The following is a 17,214-nucleotide window of genomic DNA, read 5'->3' on the forward strand; positions in this document are numbered from 1 at the left end:
AACGTACAAGGTTGAATAAAGTAGTAGCTATATAAATCTAATATGATGTTATATTGCTTATGCATGCACGACGTTGTATAAATCTAATATGAGATTCAGCTGTTTTTCTCTTTATTTATTTTCAATAATAGAGTCATTTATATCTTTCTTAAAAAACACACACACAAGCGATCGGGTATTGGTTATTCACCTTAATTTATTGTAATTTGTTAGTTTAAAATTTTAACTAATAGTTTTATGTAAATAAAAGATAAAAAATTCGTTACTTTGCATTATAATACAAAAAATACACCACCCCAAAGATCTCATTAAAAAACCTCTCTAATCTTAAGTAGAGGAAAAAGAGTAAATCTTGGGATGGAAGAAGGTCCAACATGAACCCAGGAACAACAAGAACAACAACAACAACCAGGAACAACACCACTAGAACAGTCCGAAACAGACTACAACATTGTAGCTACACACTACCCCGAATGAAAATCAAAAAGGAACAACACACATCCAAAACAAAAAGCAAACCCAAGCTACAAACAAAACCACACGAAACGTTGCCCTCGCTTCATTATTCTATCTCCGACCAATCAGTAACGAACTCCAATCACAATAAACCAGGTAGGACTGCTGGGAATGCGCTAATTCCACCATGCATGTTTTTACTGCAAAAGTCCTCCACCCACTGCTAAATAAACATCAGAGGCCCACCACGTGCGTCACCAACCTGAAAATAATGTCCAACAAAATCAAATGATAAAAAGAAGTGGTGTACGTATTCTAATGCAAAGTAACAATTTTGTTTAAAAAAAAATCAAATGATAAAAAGTTTGATAAAATTTGAAGCTTAAATTATATAAATAGAAAAGTGATGAGATAGTATTACTCACAATTAAATTTTTTATTAAAGTTAATTTAAAATATAATCGAGATTTATTGAAGTATGAGAAAGAAGGAAGACTTAGATTTTTGGTTGTTTGTTTATTTCATTAGATTTTCATTATCCGTTAAAGATAAGAAGAAAAACTCTTTACGACCCCACACATGACATCAAACAGTAAGATAAACACCCAAGAAACCTGGTTATGTTACTGTTTTTAATCAATCAGAGGTTGAACCCTTCAAGCTCGTAGAAACCGAAAGGGTATAAGACTTCATCGTCGAGTAATGGAAACTCAGCCCACATATCACTCCACGTGTCATAGCTATCGTAGAAGAACGGCTCCGTCCAGAAACTTCCACTATCCGCCTCGTATGCTTCAAACAAATTGTTATCTGAAACTGGGTCTAATCTTCTGGATTCAACTGTGTTGTTATCTGTAGTGATGGAGGAGTTTTGATTGCTCGAGGCTGGTTGTGGGGATGACAGTGAGCTTTCAAGAATCAAAGGAGGATTTGGGGAACTGATTACAAGACGATTGGCGTTGTTGTTTAGCTTTGTTCCTTGTTTCTCCGGATCTTCATTCTTATCTTTCCCATCTTTTGGTGTTGAAGACTTTTGTTTAAACCGCTTCTTCAGAGTTGTGTGCCAATGGTTCTTTACTTCATTGTCTGTTCTTCCAGGTAACTCTGCTGCAATGGCAGACCATCTGCGTAGTAAAACCGCTAATTATGAAAATGGTTTTTAACAAATATGAATTTATGGCTCAAATGCAAGTGCTGCAAGTACCTGTTTCCCAGTGACTCATGTAATCTGATGATAGTCTCTTCTTCTTTCCTGCTGAAATTTCCTCTCTTGATATTAGGCCTTAGATAATTCAACCATCTCAGCCTGCAACTCTTTCCGCACCTTGCCAGACCTGAAACCCACAAAATCAAACATCGAATTATGCGTGTTGGTAAAGAGTACCGCTGCAAAATAATACGGTTAGCATTGACTAGCGAGGTATACTGGCTAGCTTACCGGCATACTTGGGAAGCTGACGCCAATTCCAGCAGCCATATCGGGTAACATAAGCCGTTAGTTTTCGATCTTCCTCAGGTGTCCAGGTTCCTTTCCTCAGTCCAGTTTTATCACAGCAAGGTGTTCTCACCATCTTTTCCCTCTCTTCTGTTTTTTTTAACGATCTCCCTTGACACCAGTCACGAGTCTTCAAAGTGGCAGCTATTTATAATCTACCATCTTTAGACCAAAACGTGTTACACGTTTTCTTGCCTCATTTAATATTATGAACATTGTTTTTATTCATTTTCATTTCCATTTTATAGATAAAAATTCGTTAGTCTTCTTATGAGATGATCAAAATCCAGGAAGCCGCTTTCTAGAGTCCACTCCATGAATCAAATGTATATGGAAGAGGGTAAACCCTTAATTTACGTAGCTGGACGAAACATTATTATGATGGAACATGATTATGATGAAACGTGATATCTGCAAAGTCTGGTGAATTTTTAGTTTCCATGAAGTGAAAATATGAAGTTCATAAATATTTAAACAACTGTAGGAATTACCGTAAATTTGTGCTATTCTATTCATAGTCTATAGACAAAATACAGACAAAAAAATGAAATCTGAAATATCTGTGGTAAAGTAAACAAAAAAAAATTATAGATCGTGTGGTGTAGATTTGTAGATGCTGCCTTGAAAAGTAGGACATTAAATGGATATGCATGAGTACCATGGCATTCAGTTATCACACTCAAATACTTAATTATACATCGTTCATACGTACGACGGGGATTTGAATGGCCTGTGTCAAGTGTATACACAGGCAATCAGATAGTGAAAGAATATATATGGTTTTTATTAGATTAAGAGTTAATTGTCTCTAAACTATAACTCTCATTTTAAATTAATATTTAAACTTTTGAATATTTTAATTTAATCCCTAAACTATGATTCTCTTTCTAAATTAGTCCCCAAACATTTGAATATTCCAATTTCATCTCCAAATTCATCCAAATATGTAATTAGTTTCAACCATAATTTAAACTAAAATTTGTTTTTAAAACGTATAATAATATAACTTGGTCTAACGATTTTATTAACAAGAGACGTGATCAGTATATATGTATACTTTTAGATGAAATTGGAATATTCAAAAAGTTTATGGACTAATTTAGAATGAAGGTCATAGTTAATAGAAGAAATTGAAATGTTCAAAATTTTAAGGACTGATTTAGATTGATAGGTAAAGATTAGGGATGAAATTGAAATATTTAAACATTTAAGAGTGGAACTAAAAATATAAAATTATTTATTAAACTGTAAACAATATTCATTAAAAAGATATTTCATTTGTCACATTTTTATTAAACATTTTATAAAATTATTATTTTTTATTTTTGAATTAAATAAATAATAGATTAATTCAAACAAGATTAATTTTGGATATAGAATATTATAGGGTTGAGTTTTTCAAAATGAAAAGCAAAAGTGAGATTTAAATGGATTGAGGTTAGGATGAAAAACATCTCTGATCTTACCTAAAATAACAATACAATGTATAGAAATATAATTTTTATAATATCCATCAAATAAAAAAATAATTTTTATTTATTTGTTTCAGACACAACTTTAACTCAAAATTCATATCCAATTAAAGATGGATACATGATAGAACAATAATTTTTATCTGTACCCTTAATTAGTGACAGATTTAGAAATATTTTTTAAGGTGAACACATATATATTAATAACATAAATTTTTTTGTATGAGGTAAATATAAATAAAATTTAAGGGTGGAACTTTTAATAAAATTGACCACTAATATAAAAAAAATATAAATTTTAAGATAAACGCGTATCTACCCTAAACGATACGTGACGCTGCCCTTAATCCATCCATATATCTAATGGGAATAAGACGAGAAAAGATAGAAAAGAAAGGAAAAGATAGAATATAAAAGAAAAGGGAAAAAGGAAAGATAGAGAAAGTGGACTTGCGACTGAAATTTCAACCTATCCAAAGTTTTAGGACTTTGAATAGCTTTGGAAAGTATTTCTTGGATAATTAATTCCTCATGACATAAAAAATCGTTTCCGCTTAAATATCACAAAAAATATTAACATAAAAATATTGTCATTTTTTTTAATTGAGGTGGAATAAGATTTAAACTTTAGACAAGAAAAATATTAATATTGTCAATAAATTAAAAACACCCCACAAATTCAAAGTGACATAAACTACACGTTTAGTACTTCAAATATTACTTCAGTATCGTTTTGATCACTCAATTATTTTTTTTAATTTTAAAATCATACCTAACGTTATATTTTGATTTTATTTTGATCATCTATCATAAAAAATTAATGGTGATATTGATGTGTCATCATACGATAACATCACGGCATTGTTGAAAACAAAATTTTTAGAAATGTCATGTCAGTAATTCTATTAATTTTTTAATAATATATAATCAAAATAAAACTAAAACATAACGTGATTTATAACTTTAAAAAAATAATAGTTAAATGATTAAAATAAAATAATAATTATTATTATGATACTTAACGTCTACTTTACCCTTATATTGTTTCTAGACTAATCCAGATTGTGTGGTCACAACTTTTTAAGATTATTTTTATTAGTATTTTGTCATTTTAAGGTGTGATTTCTTTAAAACGTGTTTTACCGTATTTGACGAGATTAAATTAATAAAGGGGTAAATTACTAGATTTTCTCACTCAATTTTCTCATCACTCTTATTTTGATCACTCACATTTAAATTTTTTTAATTTAATAACTAAAATTTTAAATTACTCATATTTTGATCACTCTATCGTTAAAGTCGCTAACGGTATTTTGACAAGGCATTTGTTAAGTTAAAACATAAATAAATCTCTTTCTCCAAATTCTCTCTCATTTTCATTTTAAAAAGTAGAACATTTTCATCACTATTTGAAAGGAAAAAAAAGAGAGAGAATATTTTCTTCTCAAATCGCCATAGCTACTGATGCTGTTTCTTTTCAAATCACCATAGTTGATTTCTACGATGTTGTTTCCAGTAGAACAAAGCACATCGTAAACCACCATTTTCAAACTTTTTTTTCCCAATGAATTGTTCACCATGGATTCAATCGAGGTTTTTAGGAGAAAAATTGTTTTCATGGATTCAAATCATCATGTATATTCCTACTATTTCACGTTTTTTTTAAAGTAGGACTGAATCTATGATATATTCATTTGTCAAAAGTATGTCAATAACGTCTTGTTAAATACATACTGAACAAATACAATAATGACTAGCATAAATAAAATATAACAATGATCGACTAGTAATAACATGATAAGCAAAAGTGTAACCAGTTGAGGCAACGACGTACATAAATGGATCACTCAAAGATCTTATAATTTAACATAAATATCATTCATGAGTTAGTAAAAGGATAGTTTAAACTTATATAGTGCAGATTAAAATAATATGTAATTAGTTCTGACTTTTCATCTATTAATTACATAATTATTACTCCACTGAAGTACTATGATTGAACTCGATTTGATCATTTTAAGTAAACTATATCAGATACTACTAAACTTTAGATGGTGTATCATTTATACCATTGATTTTTTTAATTATTTTAATTATAACATTAAATTTTAGTTATGACTTCAATCATACCACTTTATTGTTAAGTTTTATCGGCACAATTTTTTCGTCATTGTGATAATGTGAACAAAATAATATCGGTTTGGAGTGACTAATAATATCTAAAATGATGCTGTTTTAAATACTAAACTTTAACTGTGCATTAATTTTATCACTACATTTTTAAATAATTCACTTTTTAACATTAAATTTTTAACACGTCTTGTATTTTCAAATAGTTGAACAAAGAGCCTTATTGTATTTCACACGAATTATTTTAGAAATAAACATTGTAATGTGCATTTCTGGGTGTTGTTAACTGTGTGATCAATCACAGATTAAGTAGTGAAGATTATTTAAAGGAAAGAATAGTGAGATGATATTGTACATGGAAACTCTTGTAGTTAGTGTGAAGTTAGATTCAAGTTAACGTGTCTTCTGTATTGAGAATATTTTAATAGTTTCCTCTCTGAATAAAATCATGTATACGTGAGATTTGGTTGAGTTGAACAAATCTTTGTATTATTTGTTTATATTTCGTGTTTTATGGATTTTCACTCCGTTATTACCTACTTAAAGTATTATCCATATACAACTGTATTAACATGGTGTAGACACTAATTTTCGTCGATATATATTTTTTTTCTTTTATATGTACCTACATATTTATATATATACATATTTTGAAACTACGTATATAATATATAGTTTTTAATAGTTTTTAAAACTATATAATATATAGTTTTAAAAAAAACATTTTAGAAAATATATATAATATATAATTTTTAAAATCATTTTTGAAAACTTATATATATATAGTTCTTGAAAACATTTTTGAAAACATATATATTATAGTTTTGAAAACATTTTGAAAACATTTATATATTATATAATTTTTAAAACGTTTTTGAAAACTTATATAATATTTTTTTTTTGAAAACATGTTGAAAACATTCGTATATTATATAGTTTAAAAAAAATATTTTGAAAATTTATATATTATATGTTTTTGAAAATATTTATGTATATATATATAATTTATTATTATTATTTATTTTATTTTTATTTTATTGTTTTGGTCTTTTCCAGGTCCAAGTCCAGTGTCCATTTTTTTTAGTCCAACACAGTCACGGCTCCAGCCCGTAGGACAGACCTGATCCAGCCTGTTGGAGTTTAGGGTTTGGGAACCCTAAAACATGTTATGTCACAGTGCCACACAACAGGGACCGTTGGATCAACAAAGAGATCAACAGCCAACATAGCAAGGGAATCAGGGTTTGTTTAACCCACAAAGAGCTATCAGTCGCGGCCAATCTTGGACCGTTGGATCTGAACCAATCCAACGGTCAAGATCAAATCAAGGTTACCAGAAGCCTGAACGCCACCACACACCGGTCACCGAGATTTCCGGCCGAGGGGATCGGGACTGACCCATCCCGAAATCCCCGGCCAACCAACCACGATCTCGAGATCGTCGGAACCCCCAACGGCCAGTGGGGGTTATAAAAACCCACGGCCAACCATCACAGAGGGAGGGGAGCGAAACATATTACTAAAGAGTACACCGACCATCAACACGAAGCCAAATACAGTACCCACATCAATAACAAACCAATCGACCATCACCAAAAAATACTAACACAGATTTACACTGAACAGACCATCAACACAAGAACGAAAACCGAGAGCCATAAAATACCAACAACCAACACACACATCACTATCATCGTCGAACCATGCAACCAAAATAACAGAAAACCAAAGACTCTTCAAATCGAGCAACTACGACCACAAAACTACAAGAAATAACCAAAACAGTCGAAGCGAAGTTAAACCCAAAATAAAGGAAACAAAGCAACGCAAAGATCAACCACGGTGTTGAGGGAATAGCCACTGGAAGTCTGAAAGTCGTCGGCTTTAGAAGGTAAAACCCGAAGGTTGAGACATAGATCTACGTCGTTCAAAGTATTTTTAGGGGTTTTTGCTTTCTGATTTGGGTTGAGGGAGCTGAAAGGGAGTTTTTGGGGTATTTTGGGTGTTTCGGCCACCGCCAGCGGTGGCCGACAGCAGCGGCGCGATGGTCGGGCGGTGGCCTACAGTCAACTGGAGAGTGGAGAGCGTTTGAGAGAGATGATATCTTTGAGAATGAGAGAAATGAACTGAAAATGGGTCTTTTGGACCTTTTATATACGAGGGACCATTGTGCAATTATAGGATTGTTAAACTCTCTCCGCCATCCCTAAGAGTTTGAATCGCTTTACAATTCGATCACTACATGCAATTTGGCCTTTGAATTTTCGAGTTATTCAATTTGGTCACCGTTTATGCTTTTTGCATTTTGCAAATTAACCCTCTGATTTCTGGTTACTTCAATTCGATCCTTTTTTTATATATTTTGTTTTTTTTTATGTTTTATTTTTGTTTATTCTATCATTCTATTTATTTTGTTTATTTCTCTTTACTTTATCATTTTTTTTGTTTTTTATATTGTTTATTTATTTCGTATTTATGCATTTTCCATCTTAAGTTGATTTTGCACTTCTTTACAAATCTAATAATTTCATCTTTTTAAGGGTCTTCGTTCAACCGATCAAAGGTAAGTAATTTGAATCGGTTTTTAAATTTTAATTTAAATTTCTAATTTTTCGCAATTAAAGACAACCGACGAATTAATTGGTACCGAAAGGGCGGTTCAAGGGTGCTAATCCTTCCTTGACCGTGTCCGACCCACCTAAATTCGTTTTAAAGTGGTCGGTGGCGACTCCAATTCATTTAATCCAAGTCGAAACCCCATTCCGGGCCCAACCGAAAGACGGTTCCGACACATGGTTTATTCAACTGCTATTATTATTGTTACCTTATTTAAGAAAACATGATTTTGAATGTCCTACTAATTGGGGGTTGATTAATTTAAGCATTACAAGTCTTGAAGCCATCCAGTTGCTTTCGTCATGGTGACAAAAACGATAAATATTTCTGGAAGCCAAAAGCATAAAGAATTTGCATATATTAATTGATTGATCAAGCCTTTAATATCCCCCTTAAAAAAAATCTGAAATTAGATCATTTAAATAAGACAGAGAGGTGCCACTGTTACTTTTTAATTAGTAAGAGGGGGTGGGGTTCCACACCGTATGTGAACTTGGCCATTGATTTTTGACTCACGAGTAGCACCAATCAACGCAGAAACCTTGCAGGGCTCGACCCAGGAAATGAGATGGAAGCAATCACAAACCAGAGCAGAAAGAAAGAGACAAAGGGTTCCACACTGTTAGTATTATCAGATTAGTTGTTCGTTTTGAATGTTTTCTTCAATTTTTCGGAATCCAGCAGTGAGTGGCCTCAAGTTCTCAGCATTTTCCAATAACTTGGTCAATGGTGCAGATTCAAAGTCAAAACCAAAATCTGTGGCTCAAATTCGAAGCTTTGGAAAGTTGTGGAAAACGAAGAAAAGAAAGTCATGAAATCTTTGGAAAGCCGATTGGATTCACACTGTTTCACTATCCCAAATATCTTTTCTCTTATCAAACTATCACTTTCCAACTTAAATAATAACTAAGATTTTCTCTTACAATAATTTTGTACTGTTTTTCAACTCTATACTAACAAGTTATATTTTAATTGTAACTGGTATGACCTGTTAGTAGCAGAATTTTTAATTGTAATTACGTGTAATCAATCTTTGAAGACTTCAATTGTTAATATATTACATGAATACCAAGACTCGTTCGCTTTATTATTTATTTGTTCTGCCTATTTTGCTCATGTAATGTATGCCATTTACCTTAACTCTAATTATTAGATAAAATAATATTGAAACTGTAACCTTAATTTAGGGTCTGTTTGTTTACTTCAGAATGATTCAAATGCTGAATGATTCAAAGGCTCTGTATGAAGTAACTCTGAATGTGACATGTTTGATAATAGCTTTGAATCATTCAGAATGTACTTCTGTGCTGAATCATTCAGCATTGTTTTGCTGAATCATTCAGAGGTGAGAAACAAACACGTTGAATGTTGAACGGTTCAGCATTCAGTACTGAATATTTCATTCAGAGCCAAACAAACAGCCCCTTAGTCAGCCAAGTATATATAAGCCATAGGAAGGACGATGATGTCTTGGTCTTCATCGTCCCAATGCAGTGAAGCATCCATGTACCAGTCATCTGGATTGTCCTTAATCTGTTCAGTCTTGTGAGTTAATACTAAATTTTATTTTCATTAAAAAAATACACAAAACGTCTATTTTTAAGGTTTTGGAGTTGTGATTATATGAATATTTTAATTGTAATTAGAATTATAACATTAGAGAAAATTTAAGCAAAAATATTATAAGGGATTGGGCCAAGATGTTGTTGAATAAAAATGTTCTCACTTTGGAAAGTTGATTTAAGATCAATGTATTTAATGTTTTCGTACATGGAAAGTTGTTATTCGTCGTCATACAAAGGCAGTTTAATGCACTGAAACGTAGTCCATAAATATAATTACCTGGGGGGAAATTGGAACATTTTTCCACACGTTAATGTAAATATGTTGAATAAAAATGTTCACACTTTGGAAAATTGATTTAAGATCAATGCATTTAATGTTTTGTACATGGAAGTGGTTATTCGTCGTCATACAAAGGAAATTTAGTGCACTGAAATGTAGTCCATAAATATAATTATCCGGGGGAAATTGGAACATTTTTCCACACGTTAATGTAAACATGTTGTTGAATAAGATTGTTCACACTTTGGAAAGTTGATTTAAAATCAATTTATTTAATGTTTAATTTCCCCCTTCCCCATACAGACAAGTGTACAAGCCATGCAATCTTACTCTAAACTTGTATTACTATGTTGACTCAAAATGTTGTGACGAGTTTGAGTATCATGTATGCAAGGTATGGAAGGATATGAGCGTATAATGTCAAATAGTTGAGTTTTCTAACAAAAACTATCTAATATTCATCCCAAATTAATAAAAAAAATTATGGGTAAACTATACCAAATACCGCAAGACTTTTTCCGTTGACTCGTTTATACTACTGAACTTTCAATTATGCCAATTATAGTATTGAACTTTAGTTTTACATTCAATTATGCCACTCCACCGTTAAGTTAGTAACAATACGATGACATGACTAACTGTTGCTGACGTGGCATGCCACACCAAAACGACATCGTTTGATGCGGTTGTTATGATGCCTAAAACGATGTCGTTTTAGATAGTAAACTTTAAGGGTGTATCGATTATGCTACTAAACTTTTAAACAATTTTCTTTTTTACCATTGCATTTTCCGACCACTGTCAGTAACTAATCGTGCCCATCACCAATAATATTTCTGTGGAACACTCGTTTTCATCCCGATAATATTAATATTATTATTTGCTTTATTATTATACTTTTCAATTTTTATAGGTCCAAATACAACAATAACAGCCCAAAATACACCCCAAGCCCGCAAAAGTCACACAACAATGGCCCAATGCCACAACCCATGTATGGAAGCCCGAACCTAGTTAGGGTTCTTTACTCTTTACATTAGGTACCGCCAATCCACGACCGTTGGATATGGTGTTAGATCCAATAGTCTAGATCACCCAATAATTAGGGTTTACCCTAATGTATTTTAGCTGCTGCAGCTACTAAGGGCCTTTTGCCGCTATCGATTTCCACCAATCGGATATGTCGCCTTGCTGCACCAATCCCCAGCCACCGATGCTGCCACCAACTAAGCCACATGCCCTTGTCAAACAACCAAGTCATCAAGCAACAAACCAATACACAAGGCAAACAATATCCATACACAAGAACAATAATCATTCGATTGTAATCATTCGATTTTGTGAAAAAATGAAAAATGTAAAAGGGGTTATAAAGACCCCAAACTATTTTGTAAAAAATTATTCTTCCCTCTAGATTTTTTCCAAAGAAAACAATAAAAAGAAAAAAATCAAAAACCATTTGAAAGGTATTTTTTATTTACAGTTTCAAAGGCATCAAAAAAATAAAAACAACAATAAAGTTTTGCATAAAGCGTAAATATGGATAGATCTAGAAAATACCTAGGTCGTGGGGGTCTTAGCGGCTGCCAAAGTGCGAGAAAGTCAAAGGAGACAAGGGACCTTTAGGGTATTTAGAGGTCTTTTTAGGGTGTTTTAGCCCTGGATCTAGGCTTATGGGTCTAGATCCGAGCGTTTTGGAGGTTTTTGGGTTCATTTCGGAGCACTGGTCACCATGTAAGGTGGCCGAACGACTGCCGAGGGCGGAGGACAGAAGAGAGAGAATAAAGAGTTTCAAATTTTTTTAAAACCAGTTGAAAATAAAAAAAAATGATTAAGTTGCATATATAGAAGAAGTTAGGGGAAATCAAGCTTAGGTCCCCTTAACTTGCACGTGTTGTTGCAAAATAGTCAACTGTAGGGATTGATTTTGTAATTTACTCATTTCTTATGCATGTTATAAATATTTGGTATAATTTTTGTTTAGTCCCCCTAACTTTAGCGTGTTTTTGTATATTAGTCACATGTAGGGACTGTTTTTTATAATTTACCCATTTTTATGTATGCTATATATTTTTAGGGTTTTTCGTGTTTTAACCCTTATAGGTTTAGCGTGTTTTTACAGTCTAGTCATATGTAGTGACTGTTTAATTTTTTAAAAATGTTTTGGACTGATTTAGAAATTTACCCCTATTTTATTCAAATGCATGTTTTAGGCCAGAAAAGGGAATAATTAGGAAATAGCCCCTGTAGTTTCTTGATGAGTGTTCAGAATCGTTAATCTTTGCTCGTTATTTCTTCGATTTTGTAGAATTATTGCTGCTAATTTGGTTGTGTTATGCCTATTTTCGTGCAGATCCTTACTTTCTAGAATTAGTGATAAAACGGGCAAATTCTGCATTTTTTTATTATTTGGTCACGGCTGGAGATATGGGCACGACTCTGGGCATGACGCGGTCTGACGTGGCAGTTTCTAGAAGGTCCAATCTGCGACAGTTTTTAGAAGACTTCCTCAGCATTCCTTCTGGAAGATGGACGAGAATAGTTGCATTAGGAGACTAGTTTAAAGTTTGAATTCAGGAAAAAAACAATTATCTTTAGGATTATTTTATTTTCTTTTCTTTTTTTATCCTTAGGCTTTGAGAGGCTATAAATACCCACTTGGGGTAAGCCTAAACTCATCATCTCATATTACAATATTCTTTTCTTTCTAGTTTTATTAAAGCTTTCTATTTTATTTTATTTTCAAGTTTTTCGATTTTTACTTTATTTTAAAGCTTGTTTTTAAATATGCTAAGTATGACTTTTTTCATGCTTAGCTAAATTTTTCATAAGCCGAGACCTGAAGCGATGAATCAATTCCAATGGGTGAATTGAAACATGCCCTTAATATCTTCAGAATATCTCTCTCAATCTCTGTGCTTATTTTTCAAAATCAAAATAATTTTCAAATCAAAGATAGACTTTGGTCTAGATTGTTGTTACGATTAACGTGTGGGAGGAAGATTCGACTTATAGAAAGCACATTCGACTTCCTGGGAACACAATTGGCGAGATAGCTTCGCCAAGAGGAAATTGATATCGGAATTGACAGTTATAGAAGCAACAATCCGAGTCGGTCGCCATAAACTTAAACGGTAATTGATCTACGGCAATTGATGTTGATAGAATCAATTTCCGAAGTTGGAATCAAAGATTGCCTTGGTTATTTGGTATACAAAATAGAGTCACGAGGATGGCCCTTGTAGACAAAGTAACCGACGTGAATCCCGATGGGAAAATCTAATTCGACGATCTAAAGGAAATTGAGTCAAAGCGAAGCTTGAGGTTGTTTTTACCCAATCTATTTACAATCTTTATTTTCTCATTTTTTTACCTTAATCACCTTTTTTTAAACTCTTTTATTACTTAATCATTTTTTATCAAACCCCCCCAATTCACTACATCACGCCTAACATAAATAAATCGAACATAAATTTATAATTTTCTAAGTCCCTGTGGATTCGACCCTTATTTCTCTTTACTACGTATTTCCTTATTTATTAATTGAGAAGAAGGAATTTTGTTTGACATCGAAACGACAGTTGTCAAATTGGCGTTGTTGCCGGGGACTTCGCCAAAGTTACTAATTTTTTGTTTGCTTTTGATTTATGACCAGGACTAATCCGGGCGTATTAGTGGAGTACGACCCAGTGATCGAAGCCAAAGCTAGGAGACTCAATGCACAGACTCTTCGGGACAGAAGGAGATAACAATCAAATCCAAAATAAGAATCAAATTCAGGTGAATCCGTTGATACAGAACCAATTTCGATGGTCGATCATACTATCCGGGAGTTAGTCGCAGCACCTACTGAACAAGGACCTTTGTGTATTGATTTTTCCCAAGGCGAAACTCCATACCAGTTGAAAACTGACCTTATTCATCTCCTTCCTACATTCCGCAGATTGCCAAATGAGAATCTACATAAACATCTCATGGAATTTCATATGGTCTGTACCAGCATGAGACCACAGGGAGTAACCAAGGACCAAATAAAACTTAAAGCTTTTCCTTTTTCCTTAGCTGAATTCGGCTAAGGAGTGGTTATTTTATCTTCCCCCTAATTTTATTACTACATGGGCTCAAATGACTCGTCTTTTTCTTGACAGGTTTTTCCCTGTTGCGAAAGTAAGTGAACTACGAAGGAGAATACTTAGAATCAAGCAGTTTGATGGAGAGTCACTTTACGAATACTGGGAGCGGCTTAAGAAGTTATGTTCTAGTTGCCCACAACACGGGTTAACTGAACAAACACTCTTTCAATACTTTTATGAAGGATTATCTCCCTTGGAAATGAAGATGATCAACACTGCCAGCGGTGGAGCCTTGGTGAATATGACTCCTACTGAGGCTAGGGATTTAATTTCCAATAATGGCAATTTCCAACAGTTCCGCACAAATAATGAACCTACTCGAAGGGTTCATGAGATAAGTTCATTTTCCTTATAGATAAGTTAACTGAAGTCGTCAACTCTCTTGTTGCAGGAAAGATATGACAAAATTGATTATGTGGAATATGTGCATTACCTGATCATCCAACAGATGGTTGTCCATTGATTCAAGATGACGCAACAGCTCAAGTCAATGCAGTCAGAAACTTTCCAGGACATCCCCAAAGAGCTTACAATCCCTACGGCAATACATACAACCCAGGATGGAGAGATCATCTGAATTTCAGTTATGCTCAGAATTCAAGACCGAGTCAAGGTTATCAAGCGAGACCACCTCCACCATCACAACAACCGCAAAATACATCACTAGAGTCAATTGTCGAGAGGCTAGCACATTCCCAGGAAAAATTCCAGACTCGTACTGAAGCCCACTTCCAAGAGATGGAAAAACAGATACGCCAACTGGCTTAAACCGTAGACCGCTTAGAATCACAAGGTAAGCTTCCACCGAGGTAAACCCAAGGGAGAATGTCAGCACCATCACTCTTCGGAGTAGTACAGTAGTGGCGCCACCTGTTTCATCAGATGAAGCAATCCAAAAAGAGAAAAAGACTGATGATTTAGGTCCCAGAAGGAGAATGACGAAGAACAAATGAACGATCCAACGCTATCTCCCTACTACGTGTCACCACCTTTTCCGTCGAGGTTAGTTAAAAAAGATAAACAAGCTGAGGAAAAGGAAATACTAGACGTACTTCGGAAGGTGGAAGTTAATATACCACTACTTGAGGTTATCCGAAAAGTTCCAAGGTAGTTTCGGTTTTTGAAAGACCTTTGCATAATAAAGAGAAAACTTACCGGGAACGAGAAAGTGAATTTGGGAGAACACGTCTCGGTCGTTTTCTAATGAAAGTTACCACCGAAACTAAAAGACCAAGGTATGTTCGCAATACCCTGTAAAATTAGTAAAGTTGAGATAAAATGAGCCATATGAGATCTTGGCGCATCTATTAATGCAATACCTCTATCTGTTTACAAAATGATTACTAACGAGTCTTTGAAGGAAATAAAGATTTCAATACAACTTGCCGACAGATCGGTTGTCTATCTAGAAGGACTCTTAGAGAATGTACTGGTGGAGGTAAACGACTTGATGTTTCCCATCGATTTTTATATAATCGATATGGAGAATGATCGCACAAGTACATCCTCTGATATATTGATGGGGCGCCATTTCCTAAGTACTGCACACAAAAAAATTGACGTAAGAAGCGGGACTTTAACCATGGAGTTTGATGATGAGATTGTTAAATTTGATGTGTATAAAAAAATGAAACACTCAGACAAAATGGAGAGCATAAATTATGTTGGTATTATCGATCATTTGGAAAATGAATTTGTAGAAACTAATTTTTCTTTTGATATATGCAGAGAGTTAGAAGACCATGATGAGGAAATCAGAAAGTTGAAAAAATATTTTCAGATTGTGCCGATTTGATTCTTTCTAAAGTTCTGCCTTCTGTTTTACAGGCACAAAAAATTAAGTCGAAACCATCGAGGAATCATTTGAGGAAATTAATTTTTGGTAAAAAAGATGTTTTGACGAGCATTCTTTTCAACAAGACTTTTAAATTGGGAAATATCCAAAATTAATTTTTGGTAAAAAAGATATTTTGAAGTGCATTCTTTTCAACAAGATTTTTAAATTGGGAAATATCCGAAGAAATTTTTATGAGAGTTTTTCGAATTTCTCATAAGGAATTTCTTAGTTGGAAAAAGCGAATGAAGTGTAAGTGTTTGTCACAGAACCTGTAGTCTGAATTAGGTCGTCGAGCTAACGACGTTAAACAAAAGCGCTTCATGAGAGGCAACCCATTATTTTTAATTCCGTTACATTTTTATTTTTGTTTTATTTTTTATTTTATTTTGCATGAACCAAATATTTTTATTCAAACTTAAACGACGAGGATTTGCGAAATTATGATTTGAACAATGCTAATTTCGAAGTCTATTAAGCAGTAAATAGTCAAACAAAGTAGGAATAAAGAAGCCCCCAGATTTGCGCACCGTTTCATTAAATGGCGCACGTTAGCAAAACCTATGGAGGAGGCCGACGCATGTTAGGAAAACCCAAAAAAAAGTTCCCCTTTTTTTGTTATCTTTCTGCCATCCCCACTCCTAAACCCCTTTTCTCTTTCCTTTCCCTTTGACCGTAAAACCCACTATCCCTATCACTCTCACCCTTTTTAATTTTTAAACTTCCTTTTATCCTAATTAAAAACAAAACCCCATATTTCATTCAAACTCAAACACCTCTACACGCACGACAGAAAATAAAACCCCCAACTTTTTTTTCTTCCTCACAACACTTTATTCCTTTCCCCAAAAAGAACATCATCGTTTCTTCTTCTTCTTACCATCGCCGACCTTACCGAACCCCTACGCCTTCGCTAACGAGTTTCCACACCATACGCTCATCTCTACTCCACGATGGTGCGCACGTGAAACCAACCCGACAATGCCAACGCTCCTCCGTCCCGGACCGAGCATTGTTCGTCGTTCCTCTTCGCTGTTCTCGTCGTGCCCGTCATTCTAGTCCATGCCAATTGTGGCCACTTCTTCCTCCCCACCACGCCTATTGGATTTCCATTTTGTTCCAATCATTCGACGACATCGGATAATACTCTTAAAGTAAACTCTAATCATATTTTCATTCAACAATTACTAATGTATTATCTCGTTTATGGTTTTACAGGGGGTTTAGATGCTG

At 33.7% G+C, this 17,214-nt stretch overlaps 1 protein-coding gene across 1 annotated transcript in view; it reads right to left on the reverse strand.

Moving 5' to 3' along the window:
* Nucleotides 1-442: 442 nt before the first annotated feature.
* Nucleotides 443-17,214, reverse strand: part of LOC120197016 (transcription factor MYB4-like) — a 32,562-nt gene continuing 15,790 nt past the window's right edge. The window contains exons 3-6 of the mRNA XM_039198665.1: nucleotides 1,895-2,041; nucleotides 1,661-1,790; nucleotides 1,071-1,580; nucleotides 443-718 (exon numbers count right to left, since the gene is read on the reverse strand). Of these exons, the coding sequence (XP_039054596.1) occupies nucleotides 1,097-1,580; nucleotides 1,661-1,790; nucleotides 1,895-2,027 (747 nt within the window). The 5' untranslated portion in view covers nucleotides 2,028-2,041 and the 3' untranslated portion in view covers nucleotides 443-718; nucleotides 1,071-1,096. The remainder of the gene's footprint in view (nucleotides 719-1,070; nucleotides 1,581-1,660; nucleotides 1,791-1,894; nucleotides 2,042-17,214) is intronic.

The sequence above is a fragment of the Hibiscus syriacus genome, unplaced genomic scaffold (assembly GCF_006381635.1).
Source record: "Hibiscus syriacus cultivar Baekdansim isolate YM2019G1 unplaced genomic scaffold, ASM638163v2 tig00117040_pilon, whole genome shotgun sequence".
In the NCBI taxonomy this organism is placed as follows: Eukaryota; Viridiplantae; Streptophyta; class Magnoliopsida; order Malvales; family Malvaceae; genus Hibiscus; species Hibiscus syriacus.